The sequence below is a fragment of the Mytilus californianus genome, unplaced genomic scaffold, assembly GCF_021869535.1.
Source record: "Mytilus californianus isolate M0D057914Y unplaced genomic scaffold, xbMytCali1.0.p SCAF_14, whole genome shotgun sequence".
Lineage (NCBI taxonomy): Eukaryota > Metazoa > Mollusca > Bivalvia > Mytilida > Mytilidae > Mytilus > Mytilus californianus.
This window is the reverse complement of record NW_026262626.1, coordinates 30,991,658-31,019,306: the sequence shown is the minus strand read 5'-3', so window position 1 is coordinate 31,019,306 and position 27,649 is coordinate 30,991,658. Positions and strand designations below refer to the sequence as shown.

Here is a 27,649-nt window from a genome sequence, read left to right as displayed (position 1 = left end):
GGGCATAACTCTAGAACAGTTAAAGTGACGCCACCAAAATTCAAATTTAATCTGTGTTTTGTGGTAATAAGCATTGTGTATAAGTTTCATAACATTTGGTTGAGGCAAACTTAAGTTAGAGAACGGAAACTAAACATTTTGCAATTTTTCCATTTATAAAGGGGCATAACTCTAGAACGGTTAAAGTGACGCCACCAATATTCAAACTTGACCTGTGTTTTGTGGTAATAAGCATTGTGTATAAGTTTCATAACATTTGGTTGAGGCTAACTTAAGTTAGAGAACGGAAACTAAACATTTTGCAATTTTTCCATTTATAAAGGGGCATAACTCTAGAACGGTTAGAGTGACGCCACCAATATTCTAACTTGACCTGTGTTTTGTGGTAATAAGCATTGTGTATAAGTTTCATAACATTTGGTTGAGGCAAACTTAAGTGAGAGAACGGAAACTAAACATTTTGCAATTTTTCCATTTATAAAGGGGCATAACTCTAGAACAGTTAAAGTGACGCCACCAAAATTCAAACTTGATCTGTGTTTTGTGGTAATAACATTGTGTATAAGATTCATAATATTTGGTTGACGCAAACTCAAGTTAAACGGAAACCAATTTTGGGACGTACGTACAGACGGACAAGGGTACAACTTAATGCTCCCACCGCTACGGCGGGGGCATAATAATAAAAAATCCATCTTTTAAGGGCAATAACAATAGTTATTATATAAATAGTAATTATTGATTGACCAATATGGATTCATGTGTAATAATTTAATTTCAATGTTTTTCCAAAAATTGGCGGGGGCGGTGAATAGGGTAACCCTGTCAAATTGAACCCTCCATCGAACAACCCTATTCATCCCCCTTGGTTTTTGCACGAGTTATCTCCCATAAAAAAAAATGACGTCATCTGGTCATTGAAGCCTGTAAACAAAATGGCAATGGCCAGGTAAGAAGCCAACCATAACAAGGAAACAAGATCAAACAAGGCTCGGAAAATCATCTAACAGATGAGAATATCTCTTATAAACAGTGTATAATTATACACATAACTTGCAAATTTTTTTCGTACACTTTCCAAATTTATTTCTTTATATTTTATGCATGAAATTTTAAGAAAATGATGAAATTACATGTTAAAAAAATTTGGGTGATGAATCTTTATGTAAATTAGCGATTTGGTCCAGTTAAAAAAGGTCAAAAACTAGTATGTCTGCAGCTGTCAAACTGAATTTTAGACCCCTTAACATAGAATTGTCAATATTTTGAGTTAGAGCTTAAGACTTTTCTATAATTTTTTTATTATTTGTCCCAATAGTAGTACACTACACTGTAAAAATCTTTTTGAGATAGAGCTGGTGCGATTTTTTTAATTTGAATTTATTGTCTAAAAGAAATGCACTACGAAATAACTGTGTTCTTGGGCCATTATAGAAATCAAAAATCCTCTATTCAGTTTATTTTAATATTTCAAAGAGATCCATACACTTATATTCAAGTTATTGTCTGAAAACCAATGTGTCTTTGGACAACAAATGTCTTCGGACGACGACACAGACATGGCCATAACATAATACGAACGCAAAATTTTGGCTGTAGTATAAGAAGAGTTCTTTAACAACAGTACTCCACCATAAGTATTTATAAAAATAACAATGGTGGTCACTTCACTGTTAGGTTTACAAGCTTTACTGTAGTCTCCATGGCATAATTAGGATGACAATGAACCTGTATATAGGTAGTTCTGTAGGAAAACATTTGCTTATCATTTGACAAATGCTTGATGACGTCATAGTTGTCTGCATTAACATTGTAGCTAATGTAAACAAGAGTGCACACACTGAAATGTCTCGCCTGCTTTACTGACCACTGATTTTATGTTGATAGCCCTAAATATAATTCTACAGCTTTACTACAAGTATCACATACACTTAACATGATCCATGAAAAAGAGGTCTATGTAAGATAAACCAAACCAGTAATACATGTACACCTTACAATCATTCCATACACCAAATATAGAAACTAACTTAACCATGAAAACTTATCATTGACCAATGAATCATGGAAATGAGGTCAAGGTCAGATGACAATGCCAGACAGACATATATACCTACAATCATTCCCTACACCAAATATAGTTGACCTACTGCTAATAGTTTAAGAAAAACAGACCAAAACATGAAAAATTAACACTAAGCAATGAACCCTGAAAATGAGGTCAAGGTCGTATAAAACCTGCCAGACTGACATGTACATCGTAAAATATTTCCATACACCAAAAATAGTTGACCTATTGCATATAGTATCAGAAAATAAATGGAGAATGTGTCTATGGGCCACAGATGCCCCTGCCCCCGCTGGTAAATATGCATGAGTCAACTTTCACATACAGATGCAGGATTCACGTAGTTAAGATGGTATTGTGATTATAAGCATTGTGTATAAGTTTCATAACCTTTGGTTGAGGCAATCTAAAGTTTGAGAACAGAAACAATAGATTGAGCAATTTTTCCATTTATAAAGGGGCACCCAATTTCAAACTTGATCTATGTTTTGTGGTAATAAGCATTATGCATAAGTTTAATAAAATTTGGTTGAGGCAAACTAAAGTTAGAGACTTTTTATGTTTATAAAGGGGAATAACTCATGATCTGTAAAAGTGACGCCACCCAGTTTCAATATTGATCTGTGTTTTATTGTTATAAGCAATGTGTATAAGTTTTATTAAATTTGGATGAGGCAAACTAAATTTAAAGAACAGAACGAAACGAAAAATTCAGCAATTTTTTTCATTTATAAAGGAGCATAACTCAAGAACAAGTTATTACGCCACCCAATTTCGAACTTGATCTGTGTTTTGAGGTAAGAAGCATTGTGTATAAGTTTAAAACATTTGGTTGAGGCAATCTTAAGTAAGAGAACGGAAACAATTTTTTGGGATGTTAGGGAAGTTCGGGACAGATGGGACGGACGGACATGGGTAATACTTAATGCCCCTTCCGCTACTGCGGAGGCATAAAAAGATCAAAACACAAAAACTTAACTTTAACTACTGAACCATGAAAATGAGGTCAAGGTCAGATGACACCTGCCAGTTGGACATGCACACCTTACAATCATTCCATACACCAAATATAGTTGAAATAGATGTAACAAAACATTGTTTCGTAAGTGCTTGCTTATGATAAAGTTGAAAAAACTTTTATTTAGATGAAGGAACAGGTATATGTCAATGAAATAAATGTGGATAGTGTCCACATGTTGACACAGATGATGCCCCCGCTTGCATATCATATAGTTATAAAGGGACATAACTGAATAACAGTAAAAGTGACACTACCCAAATTTGAACTTGATCTGAGTTTTGTGGTAATAAGCATTGTGTGTAAGTCTCATAACATTTGGTTTAGGCAAACTTAAGTAGAGAACAGAAACTAACAAGAGGCTGTCAGAGTGACAGCAAACTGGATTTTCCTGCAGAGGTCAAACCCTGAACAGTTGAGCAAGTATGGACACTTCATTTAAGCTTAAAACTGCTCTGAATTTGGATTGTGGTTGAATATTTGCAGGGCTTTCAATAACTTGACATTGAACAGGCTGTTTACTAATTTGAAGTGGCTGACCAAAAAGGGGGGGTAAGGGGGGGATTGCCCCCCACGAAAAATTTTTTGACCTTACATTGAAAATGGTGCACTCTGAGGCATTTCAAACTATTTACAAGTGCATAAAAAATGGGGTTTCATAGGAATGTTATCTTTTTTTTTAGCTTGTAAGGTCAATCTTGTGATATTGCGTATTAAAATAAGACAAATAAAAATATATCAAAAATAATCTTAATTGTTATTGTATTGTCAGATTTCGCAAAAAGTAAGAAAGCAACGGAGGGTCAGCATAAACTATTAATACCAAGATCCGTGTTGAAGGCCTTACTTTGACCTATAATGGTTTACTTTTACAAATTGTGACTTGGATGGAGAGTTGTCTCATTGGCACTCATACCACATCTTCTCATATTTATGTGAAGACCTACGTGTATATATGTCATCTGCAAAATCTGACAATTTCAGTTTTGATCCAGAAAAGAAATATTATTTTCATGTGTTCTATATTTCAATAAAAACATGCAAACCTGGGAAAGGACATATATGCTGAAGTGGGAAAATGTCCACCCCTTCTTAGCCAGCACTTTTAACAAAGGCTTCCATTCGAGATAAGTTAATGTAAAAAAAATCCAAACTGAGGCAGGACCCATCCTAACATTGGTACTTTTTTCACCGAGTGGGCTAATGATCAGCAAGGGGAAAATTATAACTAAAAAAAATAAAGAGAGCCTTTTCCCTAGCCTTGGCATTTACCCTCCTACCTGCTTTTTCAGTAAAACTTGAGGTGAAGGGTACAACTATAAATAAATAAAATGCTTCGCTGGGGCGCAGCTTGATACGACCGCAGAGGTCGAACCCTGAACAGTTGGGGCAAGTATGGACACAACATTCAAGCTTGATACAGCTCTGAATTTGGATTGTTATTAAATATTTGACACAGCATAGGTTTCTGACACAGAAAGAATGTGGTCTAAGAACTTGAATTTTTTTAATTTACCTATTATGGTCCAATGTCCAAAATCAAAATACATGGTTAGATTCAGCATATCAAAGAACCCCATATATTCAATTTTTGTTAAAATCAAACAAAGTATAATTTTGGACCCCAACTTGGACAAACTTGAAAACTGGGCCCATAATCAAAAATCTAAACACATGTTTAGATTCAGCATATCAAAGAACCCCAAGAATTCAATTTTTGCTAAAATCAAACTAAGTTTAATTTTGGACCCTTTGGACCTTAATGTAGACCAATTTAAAAAACGGGACTTAAAATTAAAAATCTAAATACACGGTTAGATTTGGAATATCAAAGAACCCCAATAATTCAATTTTTGATGAAATCAAACAAAGTTTAATTTTGGACCCTTTTGACCTCAATATGAACCAATTTGATAGCGGGGCCCACAAATAAAAATTCTAAATTCATGGTTAGATTCAGCATATCAAAGAACCCCATATATTCAATTTTTGTTGAAATCAAAAAAAGTTTAATTTTGGACCCCAACTTGGACCAACTTGAAAACTGGGCCCATAATCAAAAATCTAAATACATGTTTAGATTCAGCATATCAAAGAACCCCAAGAATTCAATTTTTGTTGAAATCAAACAAAGTTTAAATACTGGACCCTATCTTGGACCAACTTGAAAACTGGGCCCATAATCAAAAATCTAAACACATGTTTAGATTCAGCAAATCAAAGAACCCCAAGAATTCAATTTTTGTTAAAATCAAACTAAGTTTAATTTTGGACCCTTTGGACCTCAATGTAGACCAATTTAAAAAACAGGACCCAAAATTAAAAACCTAAATACATGGTTAGATTTGGAATATCAAAGAACCCCAATAATTCAATTTAGATGAAATCAAACAAAGTTTAATTTTGGACCCTTTTGACCTCAATATGAACCAATTAGATAACGGGGTCCATAAATAAAAAATCTAAATACATGGTTAGATTCAGCATATCAAAGAACCCCATATATTCAATTTTTGTTGAAATCAAACAAAGTTTAATTTTGGACCCCAATTTGGACCAACTTGAAAACTGGGCCAAAAATCTAAAATCTAAATACATGTTTAGATTCAGCATATCAAAGAACCTCATATATTCAATTTTTGCTAAAATCAAACAAAGTTTAATTTTGGACCCTTTGGACATTAATGTAGACCAATTTGAAAACTGGACCCAAAATTAAAAATCTAAATACACTGTTAGATTCGGCATAACAAAAAATAAATAAATGTGATCAAAGATTTTACAAATCTAATGCGCCATACTGTGCAATTAAAGATTACTTCTTGAAATTTTTCAATATTTGAAATTTGAAAAAAAAATAATATTTGAAGAATAATTCTTTTTAATTTCTGAAATCTGAAATGAGAAAAAATTGGCCCCCCACAATTTCTTTTTATCCCCCCCCCCCTTTTTCCCCCCAAAAAATTCTTTCCCTCAAGATATGGTCATAATCTCAATTCAAATTTCCAATGGAGTTGGCAACCATAATTACCCATTTAAATTTACCATAGTGCTAACTTAATCTATTTTATAATAGAATTAATAAAAATATAGTGTCAAATCTTTCATATGGATTTTTTTGTAAAAAAAAAAGATGAAAACATTTGCAGATATTTTTACTGGTCTTCCTTTATAAATATGCATTTCTTTAAACATAATTTAAAAGCAGTGTAAGGGAAGTAACCAAAACGTTGTATTTGGATTACCTCCCTTACACTGTTTTAGATTATCTTTATTGTTCATTAACCATTACTTTATACATAATTTAAAAGCAGTGTAAGGGAGATAATTTCAATGATGTATTTGATTTATCTCCCTTACACTGCTTTAAATTATGTTTTGTACTAAAGTATTTGTCCATTAACCAGGACAACCTTGTTTTTCCCCCTTTTTTGCCCCTAATTCCTAAACGGTTTGAGCCATAACCCCCCAAAGCAAATCCTAACCATCCCTTTGTGGTATGGAAACTTGTAGTATAATTTCAGAGAGATCCATACACCGTTCCACAGTTATTGTCTGGAAACTAGAAAATGCTCATTTTTGGCCCCTTTTTGGCCCCTAATTCCTTAACTGTTGGTACCATAACCCCCAAAATCAATCCCAACCTTCCTTTTGTGGTATTTAACCTTATGGTCAAATTTCAAAAAGATCCATTCACTTAAACTAAAGTTAGAGTGCGAAAACCAATATGTATTCGGACGACGACGCCGGACGACGACGACGACGACGACGACGACGCCGGACGACGACGACGACGACGACGACGCCAACGTCATACCAATATACGACCACAAAATTTTTTTGCGGTCGTATAAAAATGGGAAGCCTTCCTCCTATCATAGGCTTCTTTGATGGCCCTATCCACAACAAATGGGCAGTAATAAACCTGGAACTATATACTACAAACTGAAAAAAAAGGTAAAAAAAAAAAATGGGCAGCACCCCTCCTAGCCTAGGCACTATTTTCAACCCCCCTTCCCTCCCCAAGAGTTAAAGGGTGGTAATAATTAATGAAATACTTGTTACATTATAAAAAGGGCATAGAAGGCAAGCTTGGGCAGGCCTCATTTATATAAACATGAGACTGTACAGACCTTCTAAGGCTTCTTTGAAATTTAATAACTTCAAATAAAAAGTTTTACCTGTAAATGGTTCCAATGATTTTGTCTTTTGGCTGGTAAAGAAATCATTTACTTTTGGTTTTTCATTTCATATAGTTTCATTTAATTTATTGACATTCAATTTAAAAAATTGCCTCCTAAAACTTTTTAATTTTTGGTTTCTCATGAGTTATCCATTGATAACATACGTTTTTATTTCGATATCCCTCTTGATTTTACCATTGACAATCTTGATCATTCAAGCGATTGATTGAACATCGTATTTGAATGCAGGCAAACGTCTTACTGACGCCGATTTTAAGTTTACTTTCAGTCAGACAAAATGGTCCTATCGGTTTTAAAAGGCATCGTTTTTGAAAAATCTATGAAACTAAAAACTGCATGAGACAAAAGGTTAATAAAACTTTGTTTTTATTTTACTCTCTTCAAAAATATTTTTTGTTTAAGCATTTGAACCGGCGATTTCCGTCTTTTCAAACGGCGACATTCCGCGGGGGGCCGGCTCTTAATGAAAACCCTATATTTGACACAGCATAGGTTTGTGAAATGTGGTCAAAGAACTGAAATATTTGAAATTGAACATTTATTTAATTACCTACTATGGTCCAATATCCAAAATCTAAGTACATTGTCAGAATCAGCATATCAAAGAACTCCAAAAATTCATTTTTCAATGAAATCAAACAAAAGTTTAATTTAGGACCCTTTTGACCACAATGTAGACCAATTTGATAAAGGAGCTCACAATCCAAAATCTCTCAATACATGGTAAGATTCAGCATTTCAAGGAACCACATAAATTCAATTTTTGTGAATCAAACAAAGTTTAATTTTGTACCCTGATTTGGACCAACTTGAAAACTGGGCCCAAAAATCTAATTTTTAAATACAGGTTAAGATTCAGCATTTGAAAGAACCCAATATATATTTAATTTAAGTTGAAATGAAACACAATTTAATTTTATCCATATATTTTCTGTGCAAAGGGAAATAACTCAAACTTGATAAATAGATATGATTATAATGAATAAAGTGATGACTAAGTTCTATAAAATTTGATATGATTTAATTTTTCAAATTATAATCAATAGTATAATAACAACAACCAGTGATGACTAAGTTCTCTTAAATTAGATATGATTTAACACTCAAACATTGTTAAAATCAGCATATCGAAGAACCCAAGAATTCAATTGTTGATTAAACAAAAGTTTAATTTAGGACCCTTAGTACCTCGATGTGGTATTATCTAACTAATAATGAAAATAAATACAGGTTTAGGGACCCTATATATATTCAATTTATGTTGAAATCAAACACATTTTTAATTTTGGACCCTAATTTGGACCAACTTGAAAACTGGGCCCAAAATCAGAAATCTAAATATATGTTTATTAATAGACAATCTAAGCTAAGTTTTAAAAGGAGTTCGCCTAATCCAAAAAATATATATAGCATTCAGAAAATTAGTTTTTACAGAATAACAAACAATTTACAATTTACCAAAGTAAAGAAAAAAAAATCAAAAATTTTATTTATCATTAATACAATGTCTTTTAAAAATCTTTTAAAAAACATTTCAAAATGTCTTATAATGAACAGTAAATTTCTAACTATATTTACTACTATATAGCTTTTAATCATCAACACTTAGAAAACAGAAAATTTTCAAATAAATTTGTCACTCAAGATAAGACATTAACCATATGTTAAGTAAACTGATCACAGGACTTCTAAACAGGTGAAAATTTTCTATAAAGGCTTAGTGTAATCAAACTTAATGCATATAATTAACAATTTCTGTTCAAAGGAAAATAACTCAATCACAAAAAAGACCCCAGGGGACTCGACTTTTATTTCATTTGATTTGTTTTATTGTAATATACAAGAAGAAAAATGGTTTCAGGCTGGAGATCTTGACTGTTTATAAGTTTTTTAAAAAAAGGGGGTCGGGGTTACCCCAGGGGACTCACCTTTTATTTCATTTGATTTGTTTTATTGTCCCATAAAAGATTATATATGGTTTAGGGGTGGGGATCTCAACCGTTTACAAGTTTTCAAAAAGAAGGGGGTGGGGTTTACCCTCGTGGACTTCTCCTAAATTCATTTGATTTGTTTAATTGTCCCATACAAGAATATATATGGTTTAGGGTGGGGATCTCAACCGTTTACAATTTCTCAAGCAGAAGGGGGTGGGGGTTACCCCAATGGACTTCCCCAATATTTCATTTGATTTGTTTTATTGTCCCATTCAACAATATATATGGTTTAGGGGTGGTGATCTAGACCGTTTACAAGTTATCAAAAAGAAGGGGGTGGGGGTGACCCCCATGGACTTCCCCTATATATCATTTAATTTGTTTTATTGTCCCATTCAAGAATATATATGGTTTAGGGGTGGGGATCTCAATGGTTTACAAGTTCTTAAAAAGGATGGGGTGGGGTGACCCCAGGGGACTCGCCTTTTATTTCATTAGATTTGTTTTATTGTCCCATACAACAATATATATGGTTTCGGGGTGGTGATCTTGACCGTTTACAAGTTTTCACAAAGAAGGGGGGTGGGGGTGACCCCCATGGACTTCCCTATATTTCATTTGATTTGTGTTATTGTCTCGTACAAGAATATATATGGTTTAGGGGTGGGGACATGACCGTTTACAAGTTCTCAAACAGGAGGGGGTGGGGGTGACCCCAGGGGACTCGCCTTTTATTTCATTTGATTTGTTTTGTTGTCACATAGAAGAATATATATGGTTTCAGGGTTGGGATCTTGACCGTTTTCAAGTTATCAAAAAGAAGGGGGGTGTTAGTTACCCCAATGGACTTCCCCTATATTTCATTTGATTTGTTTTATTGTCCCATAGAGAACGAAAACCAATTTTGGGACATACAGCATACATACTTACAGACAGACAAGTGTAAAACTTAATGCCCCCTCAACTACAGCGCAGGCATAAAAGTGTGGCAAACTGATTTGTCAAACTGAAGGACAAACAGACAGAGAGACAGACAGACAGACACACAGCCTACCAAAAAACTTTCAAACAATTTACCAATGATATTTCGCCAATAACTCAAATTTATTTCCATGAACCAGTAACAAAACAGCAAAATAATTCTCTAAAATTAGATATGACTTAACCACTCATAAATCTCTAAAATTAGATATGATTTTATATCTATCAATTAAATACATCACTTTTCAAAACAAATAACTCAAACTTATTTACATAAACCAATAAAAAACCAGCAAAATACTTCTCTAAAATCAGATATCATGTTATATCTATTTCCATATTATAATCAAATTTAATTAATATTTGCTAATATTGTTTCTTTCATGTGTCAATAAAATGCTCCGCAGGGCGCAGCTTGATACGACCGCAGAGGTCGAACCCTGAACAGTTGGGGCAAGTATGGACACAACATTTAAGCTTGATACAGCTCTGAATTTGGATTGTGATTAAATATTTGACACAGCATAGGTTTCTGACACAGAATGAATGTGGTCTAAGAACTTAAAAATTTTAAATTGGACATTCACCTATTATGGTCCAATATCCAAAATCTAAATACATGGTTAGATTCAGCATATCAAAGAACCACAAGAATTCAATTTTTGATGAAATCAAACAAAGTTTAATTTTGGACCCTTTTGACCTCAATGTGGACAAAGTTGATAACGGGGCCCAAAAATCAATAAAATGCTTCGCTGGGCGCAGCTTGATACGACCGCAGAGGTCGAACCCTGAACAGTTGGGGCAAGTATGGACACAACATTCAAGCTTGATACAGCTCTGAATTTGGATTGTGATTAAATATTTGACACAGCATAGGTTTCTGACACAGAAAGAATGTGGTCTAAGAACTTCAATTTTTTTAATTTACCTATTATGGTCCAATGTCCAAAATCAAAATACATGATTAGATTCAGCATATCAATGAACCCCATACATTCAATTTTTGTTGAAATCAAACAAAGTTTAATTTTGGACCCCAACTTGGACAAACTTGAAAACTGGTCCCATATTCAAAAATCTAAACACATGTTTAGATTCAGCATATCAAAGTACCCCAAGAATTCAATTTTTGTTAAAATCAAACTAAGTTTAATTTTGGACCCTTTGGACCTTAATGTAGACCAATTTAATAAAACGGGACCCAAAATTAAAAATCTAAAAACACGGTTAGATTTGGCATATCAAAGAACCCCAATAATTCAATTTTTGATGAAATCAAACAAAGTTTAATTTTGGACCCTTTTGACCTCAATATGAACCAATTTGATAGCAGGCCCACAAAATAAAAAATCTAAATACATGGTAAGATTCAGCATATCAAAGAACCCCATATATTCAATTTTTGTTGAAATCAAACAAAGTTTAATTTTGGACACCAATTTGGACAAACTTGAAAACTGGTCCCATATTCAAAAATCTAAACACATGTTTAGATTCAGCATATCAAAGTACCCCAAGAATTCAATGTTTGTTAAAATCAAACTAAGTTTAATTTTGGACCCTTTGGACCTTAATGTAGACCAATTTAATAAAATAGGACCCAAAATTAAAAATCTAAAAACACAGTTAGATTTGGCATATCAAAGAACCCCAATAATTCAATTTTTGATGAAATCAAACAAAGTTTAATTTTGGACCCTTTTGACCTCAATATGAACCAATTTGATAGCAGGCCCACAAAATAAAAAATCTAAATACATGGTAAGATTCAGCATATCAAAGAACCCCATATATTCAATTTTTGTTGAAATCAAACAAAGTTTAATTTTGGACCCCAATTTGGACCAACTTGAAAACTGGGCCAAAAATCTAAAATCTAAATACATGTTTAGATTCAGCATATCAAAGAACCCCATATATTCAATTTTTGTTGAAATCAAACAAAGTTTAATTTTGGGCCCCAACTTGGACCAACTTGAAAACTGGTCCCATAATCAAAAATCTAAACACATGTTTGGATTCAGCATATCAAAGAACCCCAAAAATTCAATTTTTGTTAAAATCAAACTAAGTTTAATTTTGGACCCTTTGGACCTTAATGTAGACCAATTTAAAAAACGGGACCCAAAATTAAAAATCTAAATACACAGATAGATTTGGCATATCAAAGAACCCCAATAATTAAATTTTTGATGAAATCAAACAAAGTTTAATTTTGGACCCTTTTGACCTCAATATGAACCAATTTGATAGCGGGCCCACAAATAAAAAATCTAAATACATGGTAAGATTCAGCATATCAAAGAACCCCATATATTCAATTTTTGTTGAAATCAAACAAAGTTTAATTTTGGACCCCAACTTGGACCAACTTGAAAACTGGGCCCATAATCAAAAATCTAAACACATGTTTAGATTCAGCATATCAAAGAACCCCAAGAATTCAATTTTTGTTAAAATCAAACTAAGTTTAATTTTGGACCCTTTGGACCTTAATGTAGACCAATTTAAAAACGGGACCCAAAATTAAAAATCTAAATACACGGTTAGATTTGGCATATCAAAGAACCCCAATAATTCAATTTTTGATGAAATCAAACAAAGTATAATTTTGGACCCTTTTGACCTCAATATAGACCAATTTGATAGCGGGTCCACAAATAAAAAATCTAAATACATGGTTAGATTCAGCATATCAAAGAACCCCAATAATTCAATTTTTGATGAAATCAAACAAAGTTTAATTTTGGACCCTTTTGACCTCAATGTGGACAAAGTTGATAACGGGGCCCAAAAATCAAAAATCTAAATACATGGTTAGATTCAGCATATCAAAGAACCCCATATATTCAATTTTTGTTGAAATCAAACAAAGTTTAATTTTGGACCCCGATTTGGACCAACTTGAAAACTGGGCCCATAGTCAAAAATCTAAATACATGTTTAGATTCAGCATATCAAAGTACCCTAAAAATTCAATTTTTGTTAAAATCAAACTAAGTTTAATTTTGGGCCCTTTTGACCTTAATGTAGACCAATTTGAAAACGGAACCAAAAATTAAGAATCTAAATACACGGTTAGATTCGGCATATCAAAGAACCCCAATAATTCAATTTTTGATGAAATCAAACAAAGTTAAATTTTGGACCCTTTGGACCTCAATGTGGACCAATTTAAAAACGGGGCCCAAAATCCAAAAACTTAATACACGGTTAGATTCAGCATATTAAAGAACCCCAAGAATTCAAGAATAAAACCCCATTGAAATTGATCAAGAAATAAGCAATTTATACGAAGTATCTTCTTTTGCACAATACTGTGCAATTGAATATTTCTTGCTATTGTGCAATACTGTACAATTGACAATTTCTTGCTATTGCGCAATATTGTGCTATTGGATATTTCTTGCTATTGCACAATACTGTGCAATTGAAGATTTCTTGCTATTGTGCAATACTGTACAATTGACAATTTCTTGCTATTGGATATTTCTTGCTATTGCGCAATACTGTGCAATTGAAGATTTCTTGCTATTGCGCAATACTGTGCAATTGAAGATTTCTTGCAATTGTGCAATACTGTGCAATTGAAAATTTCTTGCTATTGCACAATACTTATTATATAATAATTTACACATCCTGTTTGGTGTGTATCTCCTACCATATCATTATTATTTGCTTTTAAATATTAATCAGAAATAACCAACTTAAAATGGAAAATTTTAAAAGAAAAAAAAAAGGAAAAAAAGAAAAAAAAAGAAAAAAAAAAATCCCCCCCCCCCAAATTTTTTGAACCCCCTTATGATTCATCACCCCCAAACTCAATCCCAGCCTTCCCTTTGTGGTATGGAACCTTGCAGTACAATTTCAGAGAGATCCATACACTTGAACACAAGTTATTGTCTGGAAACTAGAAAAATGCTTATTTTTGGCCCCTTTTTGGCCCCCAATTCCTAAACGTTTTGGGCAATTACCCCCAAACTCAATTCCAGCTTTCCCTTTGTGATATGGAACCTTGTAGTACAATTTCAGAAATATCCAAACACTTACACACAAGTTATTGTCATGAAACTAGAAAAATGCTTGTTTTTTGCCCCTTTTTTGGCCCCTAATTCCTAAAATTTTGAGGCAATTACCCCCAAAATCAATAACAGCCTTCCCTTTGTGATATGGAACCTTGTGGTACAATGTCAGAGAGATCCATACACTTACACACAAGTTATTGTCTGGAAGTTACAAAAATGCTTATTTTTGGCCCCTTTTTGGCCCCTAATTCCTTAACTGTTGGTACCATAACCCCCAAAATCAATCCCCACCTTCCTTTCGTGGTATTGAACCTTATGGTAAAATTTCATGGATATCCATTCACCTAAACTAAAGTTAGAGTGCGAAAACCAATGTGTCTTCGGACGACGCTGGACGACGCCAGACGACGACGACGACGACGACGACGACGACGACGACGATGACGACGACGCAAACGTCATACCAATATACGACCAAAAAATTTTCAATTTTTGCGGTCGTATAAAAATCTAAATACATGGTTAGATTCAGCATATCAAAGAACCCCATATATTCAACTTTTGTTGAAATCAAACAAAGTTTAATTCTGGACCCCGATTTGGACCAACTTGAAAACTGGGCCCATAATCAAAAATCTAAATACATGTTTAGATTCAGCATATCAAAGAACCCTAAAAATTCAATTTTTGTTAAAATCAAACTAAGTTTAATTTTGGACCCTTTGGACCTTAATGTAGACCAATTTGAAGACGGAACCAAAAATTAAGAATCTAAATACACGGTTAGATTCGGCATATCAAAGAACCCCAATAATTCAATTTTTGATGAAATCAAACAAAGTTAAATTTTGGACCCTTTGGACCTCAATGTGGATCAATTTAAAAACGGGGCCCAAAATCCAAAAACTTAATACACGGTTAGATTCAGCATATTAAAGAACCCCAAGAATTCAAGAATAAAACCCCATTGAAATTGATCAAGAAATAAGCAATTTATACGAAGTATCTTCTTTTGCACAATACTGTGCAATTGAATATTTCTTGCTATTGTGCAATACTGTACAATTGACAATTTCTTGCTATTGCGCAATATTGTGCTATTGGATATTTCTTGCTATTGCACAATACTGTGCAATTGAAGATTTCTTGCTATTGCGCAATACTGTGCAATTGAAGATTTCTTGCTATTGTGCAATACTGTGCAATTGAAAATTTCTTGCTATTGCACAATACTTATTATATAATAATTTACACATCCTGTTTGGTGTGTATCTCCTACCATATCATTATTATTTGCTTTTAAATATTAATCAGAAATAACCAACTTAAAATGGAAAATTTTAAAAGAAAAAAAAAAGGAAAAAAAGAAAAAAAGAAATCCCCCCCCCCCCAAATTTTTTGAACCCCCTTATGATTCATCACCCCCAAACTCAATCCCAGCCTTCCCTTTGTGGTATGGTACCTTGCAGTACAATTTCAGAGAGATCCATACACTTGAACACAAGTTATTGTCTGGAAACTAGAAAAATGCTTATTTTTGGCCCCTTTTTGGCCCCCAATTCCTAAACGTTTCGGGCAATTACCCCCAAACTCAATTCCAGCTTTCCCTTTGTGATATGGAACCTTGTAGTACAATTTCAGAAATATCCAAACACTTACACACAAGTTATTGTCATGAAACTAGAAAAATGCTTGTTTTTTGCCCCTTTTTTGGCCCCTAATTCCTAAAATTATGAGGCAATTACCCCCAAAATCAATTACAGCCTTCCCTTTGTGATATGGAACCTTGTGGTACAATGTCAGAGAGATCCATACACTTACATACAAGTTATTGTCTGGAAGTTACAAAAATGCTTATTTTTGGCCCCTTTCTGGCCCCTAATTCCTTAACTGTTGGTACCATAACCCCCAAAATCAATCCCAACCTTCCTTTCGTGGTATTGAACCTTATGGTAAAATTTCATGGAGATCCATTCACTTAAACTAAAGTAAGAGTGCGAAAACCCATGTGTCTTCGGACGACGCCGGACGACGCCAGACGACGACGACGACGCCAACCTCATACCAATATACGACAAAAAAATTTTTAATTTTTGCGGTCGTATAAAAAATAATACAGATCTGCAACTTATCTATCAATGTCAAAAACTTTATCTCATAATAAAAATAGATTATTATCTAATTAAAAACAAGTTTAGATTCAGCACTTAAAGAACCCTATATATATTTAATTTATGTTCAAATATAACACACACAAACTGATTAATTTTCCCAGGGGACCTGCCCTTTATTTCATAAGATTTGTTTTTTTGTCCCATACAAGGATATATATGGTTTAGGGGCGGGGATCTCAACTATTTACAAGTTCTTAAACAGTAGGAGGTGGGAATGACCCCAAGGAACTCACCTTTTATTTCATTTCATTTGTTTTATTGTAACATACAAGAATATATATGGTTTCGCCGTGGGGATCTTGACCATTTACAAGTTTTCAAAAAAAAGGAGAGTAGGGGTTACCCCAGGGGACTTCCCCTAAATTTAATTTGCTTTAATTTATTGTCCCATACAAGTACATATATGGTTTAGGGGTGGGGATCTCAACCGTTTACAAGTTTTCAAAAAGAAGGGGGTAGGGTTTACCCCCCTGGACTTCCCCTATATTTCATTTGATTTGATATATTGTCCCATACAAGAATATATATGGTTTCTGGGTGGGAATCTTGACCATTTACAAGTTATCAAAAAAAGGGGGGTAGGGGTTACCCCAATGGACTTCCCCTATATTTCAATCGGAAAACAGAAAATTTTCAAATAAATCTGTCACTCCAATGATTATCATATGCTAAAATATTTCAAAGATCTAATTAATAATGAAAATAAATCATTATTATATGCTGAAATATTTATAATATCTAATTGAACAGAACTATGGTTGTTTAACATAGTACTCTAACATAATTAATAATGTAATAATCTTCAGAATGTCTAATGATATAGCTTATAATCATTACCACTTAGGAAATAGATAATTTTCAAATAAATCTGTCACTCCAATTTTTATTCTGAGATAAGACAAATCATAAAAAGATAACAACAGTAAAATATTTTAAAATTCTACTTTTGGATATTAAAAATGGCGATAACTCACAAATGAGATATACTAAAATCTTGAAAATTAATAGAGACCTTCATTAAGTCCCAGGAAACAACATATTTTAATTTGAAAAAAATTTGTTAAAGCATTTTCATGTTATTGTGCTGACGCTGTTTGGCAGCCACCAGAACCGCCCAGCCACCCGCCGTATATAACCATTTTAATAACCGATATTTCCTTCGAAAATCCGGTTAAAAATTCAGCAATTTTTCTATTTGTAAACACGCATAACTCTAGAACGGTTGTGTATAAGTTTTATAACATTTGGTTGATACAAACTAAAAAATTCAGCAATTTTTATGTTTATAAAGGGACAAAACTCAAGAATGGTAAAAGTGTCGCCACCAAATTTCTTACTTAATCTGCATTATGTAGTAATAAGCATTGTGTATAAGTTTCATAACATTTGGTTGAGGCAAACTAAAGTTAGAAAATGGAAACAAAAAATTTGTACTTGATCTTAGTTTTGTGGTAATGAATATTGTGTATAGGTTTCATAATGTTTGCTTGGGGCAAACTTAAGTTACAGAATGAAAACTAATAATTTTGCAATCTTTCGATTTACAAAGGGGCATAACTCAATAATGGTTAAAGTGACACTACCCAAATTCAACTTGATCTGTGTTTTATCAGTGGAAGTCAAAATTAAACATTGCATTGTATAAAGCATTGATTGTAGTTGATTCAACTATAATCATGGACAAAGGAAGATAACTCCAATTTTAATAAAATGCTCCGCTGGGCGCAGCTTGATAGGACCGAAGAGGTCGAACCCTGAACAGTTGGGGCAAGTATGGACACAACATTCAAGCTTGATACAGCTCTGAATTTGGATTGTGATTAAATATTTGACACAGCATAGGTTTCTGACACAGAATGAATGTGGTCTAAGAACTTAAGAATTTTTAATTTACCTATTATGGTCCAATATCCAAAATCTAAATACATAAATGGTTATATTCAGTAAATCAAAGAACCCCAAGAATTCAATTTTTGTTAAAATCAAACTAAGTTTAATTTTGGACCCTTTGGACCTTAATGTAGACCAATTTGAAAACGGGACCAAAAATTAAGAATCTAAATACACGGTTAGATTCAGCATATCAAAGAACCCCAATATTTCAATTTTTGATGAAATCAAACAAAGTTTAATTTTGGACCCTTTGGACCTCAATGTGGACCAATTTAAAAACGGGGCCCAAAATCCAAAAACTAAATACATGGTTAGATTCAGCATATTAAAGAACCCCAAGAATTCAAGAATAAAACCCCATTGAAATTGGTCAAGAAATAAGCAATTTATACAAAGTATCTTCTTTTGCACAATACTGTGCAATTAAATATTTCTTGATATTGCGCAATACTGTACAATTGACAATTTCTTGCTATTGCGCAATATTGTGCTATTGGATATTTCTTGCTATTGCGCAATACTGTGCAATTGAAGATTTCTTGCTATTGCGCAATACTGTGCAATTGAAGATTTCTTGCTATTGTGCAATACTGTGCAATTGAAAATTTCTTGCTATTGCACAATACTTATTATATAATAATTTACACATCCTGTTTGGTGTGTATCTCCTACCATATCATTATTATTTGCTTTTAAATATAAATCAGAAATAACCAACTTAAAATGGAAAATTTTAAAAGAAAAAAAAAGGAAAAAAAGAAAAAAAAGGAAAAAAAAAAAAATCCCCCCCCCCCAAATTTTTTGAACCCCCTTATGATTCATCACCCCCAAACTCAATCCCAGCCTTCCCTTTGTGGTATGGTACCTTGCAGTACAATTTCAGAGAGATCCATACACTTGAACACAAGTTATTGTCTGGAAACTAGAAAAATGTGTTTTTTGGCCCCTTTTTGGCCCCAAATTCCTACACAATTAGGGCAATTACCCCCAAACTCAAACCCAGCTTTCCCTTTGTGATATGGAACCTTGTAGTACAATATCAGAAAGATCCATACACTTACACACAAGTTATTGTCCTGAAACTAGAAAAATGCTTGTTTTTTGCCCCTTTTTGGCCCCTAATTCCTAAAATATTGAGGCAATTACCCCCATCATCAATCCCAGCCTTCCCTTTGTGGTATGGTACCTTGCAGTACAATTTCAGAGAGATCCATACACTTGAACACAAGTTATTGTCTGGAAACTAGAAAAATGCTTATTTTTGGCCCCTTTTTGGCCCCCAATTCCTAAACGTTTCAGCAATTACCCCCAAACTCAATTCCAGCTTTTCCTTTGTGATATGGAATCTTGTAGTACAATTTCAGAAAGATCCATGCACTTACACACAAGTTATTGTCATGAAACTAGAAAAATGCTTGGTTTTTTTGCCCCTTTTTTGGCCCCTAATTCCTAATATTTTGAGGCAATTACCCCCAAAATCAATCCCAGCATTCCTTTTGTGATATGGAACCTTGTGGTACAATGTCAGAGAGATCCATACACTAACACACAAGTTATGTCTGGAAGTTACAAAAATGCTTATTTTTGGCCCCTTTTTGGCCCCTTATTCCTTAACTGTTGGTACCATAACCCCCAAAATCAATCCCAACCTTCCTTTTGTGGTATTGAACCTTGTGGTAAAATTTCATAGAGATCCATTCACTTAAACTAAAGTAAGAGTGCGAAAACCAATGTGTCTTCGGACGACGCCGGACGACGCCAGACGACAACGACGACGACGACGCCAACGTCATACCAATATACGACCACAATAATTTTTTTGCTGTCGTATAAAAAATATTTAGTCAAAGTCCTATAACTCCTGCAAAAATTGTCAAACTAAACTGTTTATATATCCGATCCAGTGTGAAAGATATATGTTAATATGTATATGTGAGTATTTATGTGTTTCAGACAGACAGACAGATCTAGACCAAAACTGTATTTACCTAGTTCATCCCCTACTCCATCAAATTGTGGAATATCACCATCTGTTTCATCTTCAGCATCTTTTTTTAAGAACTGTGACATATTCCAAGTGTCATCTAAACCTTCTAGATTAAAGTCAACAGATCTAAAAATAAAAAAGAACACTAATGGGATATTTTATAATACTTACTAAAAATACGATACTGCTGTACATTTTACAAACGAAAGTGAACCAACGCTCGGTGAATCTGTAGTAGGGAGTCCCTGAAGTGGATACCTCAGGTATAATAACTCCTCTATGAAGATGAAGATAACTCCTATATGAAGATGTCTGACAGTTTTGACCTTTATGGACAATTGGAAGAGCTCAACATTCTGAACATATCTGCCCCTGTCAGATTTCCTCTGTTTATAACAATTTTCAAAATAATAGACAAAACTTGCATTTAACCCCTATGTTTTATTTTCAGCCAAGTCAGCCATCTACTTTGGCAGGCAGGGTCATTGGACACATTTTTTAAATTAGATACCCCAATGATGATTGTGGCCAAGTTTGGTCTAGTTTGGTCTAGTTTGGCCCAGTAGTTTCAGAGGAGAAGATTTTTGAAAAAGTTATTTGATCAGAAGTTATTTTCAAATTGCTGATATAAACCTAAGATACAAGTTTCAAAAAATTCTGGCAAAAAATGAACAAATGAGAGAGCTTACAATGCAATTTTCCATAAAATCAATATTTCCAAAGCGCTTAACTCTTTTATAAATAATTGATCGGCACTGATTTTTGAACTCTTCAAAGACATTGATGATATAAACCTATAATATAAATTTCATAAACAAGAGGCTCATGAGAGCCTGATATCGCTCACTTGTAATTTCAGTTTCAGGCATTTGACTTATTTGTAGATTTTACTTTGCTGAACAATTTTGTCATTTACACTTTCTCTCTTTCTATAATGAAAGAACCTTAGTGAGCGCGCTCACATACCCCACGTCCCCACATTATCATTGGAGAAATAAAATAAGTGTAATTATTATCTACACAGTTTCATGAAATTCTGTTGTGTGGTTTGAGAGGAGTTGCGATGACAAAAGGTTGCAGTAGTATATTGGGCAAATAAGTTCAAACGGGCATAACTCCTGGAAAAAAATTGAATCATAATTTCCTGTCGATATGCACATCTACGTAGTATGTCCTTATTATCTGAAAAGGTTTCATGAAATTCTGTTGTGTGGTTTGAGAGGAGTTGTGATGACAAATTGTTGCAGTAGTACATTAAATTAAATAAGTTCAAAGGGGCGTAACTCCTAGAAAAAGAATTTACTCATAATTTCCTGTCGATATGCACAACTACGTAGTATGTCCATATTATCTGAAAAGGTTTCATGAAATTCTGTTGTGTGGTTTGAGAGGAGTTGTGATGACAAACTGTTGCAGTAGGACATTAAATTAAATAAGTTCAAAGGGGCGTAACTCCTAGAAAAAGAATTGAATCGTAATTTCTGTCAATATGCACATCTACATAGTATTTCCTTATTATCTACACAGTTTCATGAAATTCTGTTGTGTGGTTTGCAAGGAGTTGTGATGACAAAAGGTTGCAGTAGTATATTGGGCAAATAAGTTCAAAGGGGTGTAACTCCTGGGAAAAAAATTGAATCGTAATTTCCTGTCGATATGCACATCTACGTAGTATGTCTTTATTATCTGAAAAGGTTTCATGAAATTCTGTTGTGTGGTTTGAAAGGAGTTGCAATGACAAAAGGTTGCAGTAGTATATTAGGCAAATAAGTTCAAAGGGGCGCAACTCCTGGAAAAAAATTGAATCGTAATTTCCTGTCGATATGCACATCTACCTAGTATGTCTTTATTATCTGAAAAGGTTTCATGAAATTGTGTTATGTGGTTTGAGAGGAGTTGTGATGACAAACTGTTGCAGTAGGACATTAAATCAATTAAGTTCAAAGGGGCGTAACTCCTAGAAAAAGAATTGAATCGTAATTTCCTGTCAATATGCACATCTACATAGTATGTCCTTATTATCTACACAGTTTCATGAAATTCTGTTGTGTGGTTTGAGAGGAGTTGCGATGACAAAAGGTTGCAGTAGTATATTGGGCAAATAAGTTCAAAGGGGTGTAACTCCTGGAAAACAAATTGAATTGTAATTTCCTGTCGATATGCACATCTACGTAGTATGTCCTTATTATCTGAAAAGGTTTCATTAAATTCTGTTGTGTGGTTTGAAAGGAGTTGCGATGACAAAAGGTTGCAGTAGTATATTGGGCAAATAAGTTCAAAGGGGCGTAACTCCTGGAAAAAAAATTGAATCGTAATTTCCTGTCGATATGCACATCTACGTAGTATGTCCTTATTATCTGAAAAGGTTTCATGAAATTCTGTTGTGCGGTTTGAGAGGAGTTGTGATGACAAACTGTTGCAGTAGTACATTAAATTAAATAAGTTCAAAGGGGCGTAACTCCTAGAAAAAGAATTGAATCACAATTTCCTGTCGATATGCACAACTACTTAGTATGTCCTTATTATCTGAAAAGGTTTCATGAAATTCTGTTGTGTGGTTTGAAAGGAGTTGCGATGACAAAAGGTTGCAGTAATATATTGGGCAAATAAGTTCAAAGGGGCGTAACTCCTGGAAAAAAAAATTTAATCATAATTTCCTGTCGATATGCACATCTACCTAGTATGTCATTATTATTTGAAAAGGTTTCATGAAATTCTGTTGTGTAGTATGAGAGGAGTTGCGATGACAAAAGGTTGCAGTAGTATATTGGGCAAATAAGTTCAAAGGGGCGTAACTCCTGGAAAAAAAATTGAATTGTAATTTCCTGTCGATATGCACATCTACGTAGTATGTCTTTATTATCTGAAAAGGTTTCATGAAATTCTGTTGTGTGGTTTGAAAGGAGTTGCGATGACAAACTGTTGCAGTAGTACATTAAATTAAATAAGTTCAAAGGGGCGTAACTCCTAGAAAAAGAATTTACTTATAATTTCCTGACGATATGCACATCTACGTAGTATGTCTTTATTATCTGAAAAGGTTTCATGAAATTCTGTTGTGTGGTTTGAAAGGAGTTGCGATGACAAAAGGTTGCAGTAGTATATTGGGCAAATAAGTTCAAAGGGGCGTAACTCCTGGGAAAAAAATTGAATCGTAATTTCCTGTCGATATGCACATCTACGTAGTATGTCTTTATTACCTGAAAAGGTTTCATGAAATTCTGTTGTGTGGTTTGAAAGGAGTTGCGATGACAAAAGGTTGCAGTAGTATATTGGGCAAATAAGTTCAAAGGGGCACAACTCCTGGAAAAAAAATTGAATCGTAATTTCCTGTCGATATGCACATCTACGTAGTATGTCCTTATTATCTGAAAAGGTTTCATGAAATTCTGTTGTGCGGTTTGAGAGGAGTTGTGATGACAAACTGTTGCAGTAGTACATTAAATTAAATAAGTTCAAAGGGGCGTAACTCCTAGAAAAAGAATTGAATCATAATTTCCTGTCGATATGCACAACTACGTAGTATGTCCTTATTATCTGAAAAGGTTTCATGAAATTCTGTTGTGTGGTTTGCAAGGAGTTGTGATGACAAAAGGTTGCAGTAGTATATTGGGCAAATAAGTTCAAAGGGGCGAAACTCCTGGAGAAAAAAAATTTAATCATAATTTCCTGTCGATATGCACATCTACCTAGTATGTCATTATTATCTGAAAAGGTTTCATTAAATTCTGTTGTGAAGTTTGAGAGGAGTTGCGATGACAAAAGGTTGCAGTAGTATATTGGGCAAATAAGTTCAAAGGGGCGTAACTCATGAATAAAAAATTGAATTGTAATTTCCTGTCGATATGCACATCTTCGTAGTATGTCCTTATTATCTGAAAAGGTTTCATGAAATTCTATTGTGTGGTTTGAGAGGAGTTGTGATGACAAACTGTTGCAGTAGTACATTAAATTAAATAAGTTCAAAGGGGCGTTACTCCTAAAAAAGAATTTACTCATAATTTCCTGTCGATATGCACAACTACATAGTATGTCCTTATTATCTAAAAAGGTTTCGTGAAATTCTGTTGTGTGGTTTGAGAGGAGTTGAGATGACAAGAAACAGGACTGACGGAATGACGGACTGATGGACGGACAGACGGAAGGGTCAAAAACATCATACCCTCCGCAACTCGTTGCGTGGGGTATAATAATATCAAAGATAATACATAACCCAAAACTGTAAAATTTCCTAAAAACTAACTTTTTCTGGACAGTAACCCAACAATAAGTTGTCCTATTGGTCTGAAGATTACTTGACAGGTAGATCTAAACCTGTTTAAGACTTTCACCTATGTCAGTTTTGCTGTTTCTGCTTTAGTTTTTGAGATGAAAGCCAAAAACTTCATTTGACCTCTATGTTCTATTTAAAGAAACTGCCGCCATGTTTTTGAATGGATCATATCCCCGAATACAATCTATAAACAAGATACCCTAAGGAACATTCAATTAAAAGTTTTTAAATATTTGGCCAAGTAGTTTCAGAGAATAAGATTTTTGAAAAAGTAATTTGACTTTCACAAACTAGAGGCTCTAAAGAGCCTGTGTCGCTCACCTTGGTCTATGTTCATATTAAACAAAGGACACAGGTGGATTCATGACAAAATTGTGTTTTGGTGATGGTGATGTGTTTGTAGATCTTACTTTACTGAATATTCTTGATGCTTACAATTATCTCTATCTATAATGAACTTGGCCCTGTAGTTTCAGTGGAAATTATTTTGTAAAAATTTACAAAATTTATGGAAATTGTTAAAAATTTATTATAAAGTGCAATAACTCCTTAAGGGGTCAATTGACCATTTTGGTCATGTGACTTATTTGTAGGTCTTACTTTGCTGTACATTATTGCTCTTTACAGTTTATCTCTATCTATAATAATATTCAAGATAATAACCAAAAGCTGAAAAAATTTCTAAAAATTACCAATTCAGGGGCAGCAACCCAACAACGGGTTGCCTGAATGGTCTGAAAATTTAAGGGCAGATAGATCTTGACCTAATGAACAATTTTGTTTTTGAAAGATTTGCTAGAAATGCTTTGGGTTTAGATATATGAGCCAAAAACTGCATTTTACCCTATGTACTATTATTAGCCATGTCGGCCATCTTGGTTTGAGGGCGGGGTCATCAAACACAATTTTTAAACTACATAGCCTAATGATGATTGTTTACAACTTTAGTTAAATTCATCTTAGTAGTTTCAGAGGAGAAGATTGTAAAAGATAACAAAAATTTACGAAAAATTGTTAAAAATTGACTATAAAAGAGCAATAACTCCTTAAAGGGTCAACTGACCATTTTGGTCATGTTGACTTATTTGTAGAAATTACTTTGCTGAACATTATTGCTGTTTACAGTTTATCTCTATCTATAATAATATTCAAGATAATAACCAAATAAGGCAAAATTTCCTTAAAATTACTAATTCAGGGGCAGCAACCTAACAACGGGTTGTCCGATTCATCTGAAAATTTCAGGGCAGATAGATCTTGAGCTAATAAACATTTTTACCCTCTGTCAGATTTGCTCTCAATGCTTTGGTTTCAGAGATATAAGCCAAAATCTACATTTTATCCCTATGTTCTATTTTTAGCCATGGCAGCCATCTTGGTTAGTTGGCCGGGTCACCGGACACATTTTTTAAACTAGATACCCTAATGATGATATTGGCCAAGTTTGGTTAAATTTGGCCCAGTAGTTTCAGAGGAGAAGATTTTTGTAAAAGTTTACGGACGACGGACGACGGACGCCAAGTGATGAGAAAAGCTCACTTGGCCCTTTGGGCCAGGTGAGCTAAAAATGTAGAAAAAAAGTTTTAAGGGCAATAACTCCTTAAGGGGTCAATTGACTATTTTGATCATTTTACTTATTTATAGATCTTACTTAGCTGAACATTTATTGCCATATATACTTTCTCTCTATCTATTATAAATATTAAAGAAAATAAACCAAAACAGTAAAATTTAATAAAAATAAATTATTTCAAACAGTAACCCAACAATGGGTTGTTGAACTTGTCTGAAAATTTCATAACTGATAGATCATGACCCATTTATCACTCTAACTCCCTTTCACTTTTGCTCCAACTGCTGTAGTTTTTGAGATATAAGCCAATAATTGCTTTTGACCCCTATGTTCTGTTTTTAGCCATGGCGGCCATGTTTGTTGATGGATCAAAACTTCGGATACCAATTATAAATTAGATACCTTCAGGAACATATAGTTAAAGTCTGGAAGTATTTGGCCAAGTAGTTTCAGAGAAGAAGATTTTTGAAAAAGTAATAGACTTGCACGAAAAAATGTAAAAAATAAACGTTTCAAGGGCAATAACTCCTTAAGGAGTCAATTGACTATTTTGATCATTTGACTTATTTGTAGATTGTACTTAGCTGAACATTTTTGCCATTTACACTTTCTCTCTATCTATTATAATATTAAAGATAATAACCAATAAAATGCTCCGCAGGGCGCAGCTTGATACGACCGCAGAGGTCGAACCCTGAACAGTTGGGGCAAGTATGGACACAACATTCAAGCTTGATACAGTTCTGAATTTGGATTGTGATTAAATATTTGACACAGCATAGGTTTCTGACACAGAATGAATGTGGTCTAAGAACTTAAAAATTTTAAATTGGACATTCAACTATTATGGTCCAATATCCAAAATCTAAATACATGGTTAGATTCAGCATATCAAAGAACCCCAAGAATTCAATTTTTGATGAAATCAAACAAAGTTTAATTTTGGACCCTTTTGACCTCAATGTGGACAAAAATGATAACGGGGCCCAAAAATCAAAAATCTAAGTACATGGTTAGAGTCAGCATATCAAAGAACCCCATATATTCAATTTTTGTTGAAATCAAACAATTTTGGACCCCGATTTGGACCAACTTGAAAACTGGGCCCATAATCAAAAATCTAAATACATGTTTAGATTCAGCATATCAAAGAACCCTAAAATTTCAATTTTTGTTAAAATCAAACTAAGTTTAATTTTGGACCCTTTGGACCTTAATGTAGACCAATTTGAAAACGGAACCAAAAATTAAGAATCTTAATACACGGTTAGATTCGGCATATCAAAGAACCCCAATAATTCAATTTTTGATGAAATCAAACAAAGTTTAATTTTGGACCCTTTGGACCTCAATGTGGACCAATTTAAAAACGGGGCCTAAAATCCAAAAACATAATACACGGTTAGGTTCAGCATATTAAAGAACCCCAAGAATTGAAGAATAAAACCCCATTGAAATTGGTCAAGAAATAAGCAATTTATACGAAGTATCTTCTTTTGCACAATACTGTGCAAT

The 27,649-nt window shown here is 33.7% G+C and overlaps 1 protein-coding gene and 1 long non-coding RNA gene across 7 annotated transcripts in view; one reads left to right on the top strand and one right to left on the bottom strand.

Annotated features, from left to right (window-relative positions):
* LOC127724637 (uncharacterized) overlaps nucleotides 1-27,649 on the bottom strand; it is a 640,225-nt gene that overhangs the window by 419,198 nt on the left and 193,378 nt on the right. For all 5 annotated transcript variants that reach the window (XR_007992624.1, XM_052231644.1, XM_052231645.1 and 2 more), the window contains exon 14: nucleotides 20,290-20,414. Coding sequence is in view for 4 of the 5 variants with exons in the window: in XM_052231644.1 (XP_052087604.1) it covers nucleotides 20,290-20,414 (125 nt within the window). In the remaining variant the exon portion in view is untranslated. The remainder of the gene's footprint in view (nucleotides 1-20,289; nucleotides 20,415-27,649) is intronic.
* Nucleotides 22,227-23,877, top strand: LOC127724771 (uncharacterized). 2 transcript variants are annotated; one of them, XR_007992675.1, is made up of 4 exons: nucleotides 22,227-22,485; nucleotides 22,823-22,872; nucleotides 23,042-23,209; nucleotides 23,547-23,877. It is a non-coding gene; the product is annotated as an uncharacterized LOC127724771 (long non-coding RNA). The 2 variants fall into 2 exon arrangements; XR_007992676.1 differs by lacking the exon at nucleotides 22,823-22,872 and having other exon boundaries at nucleotides 23,160-23,209.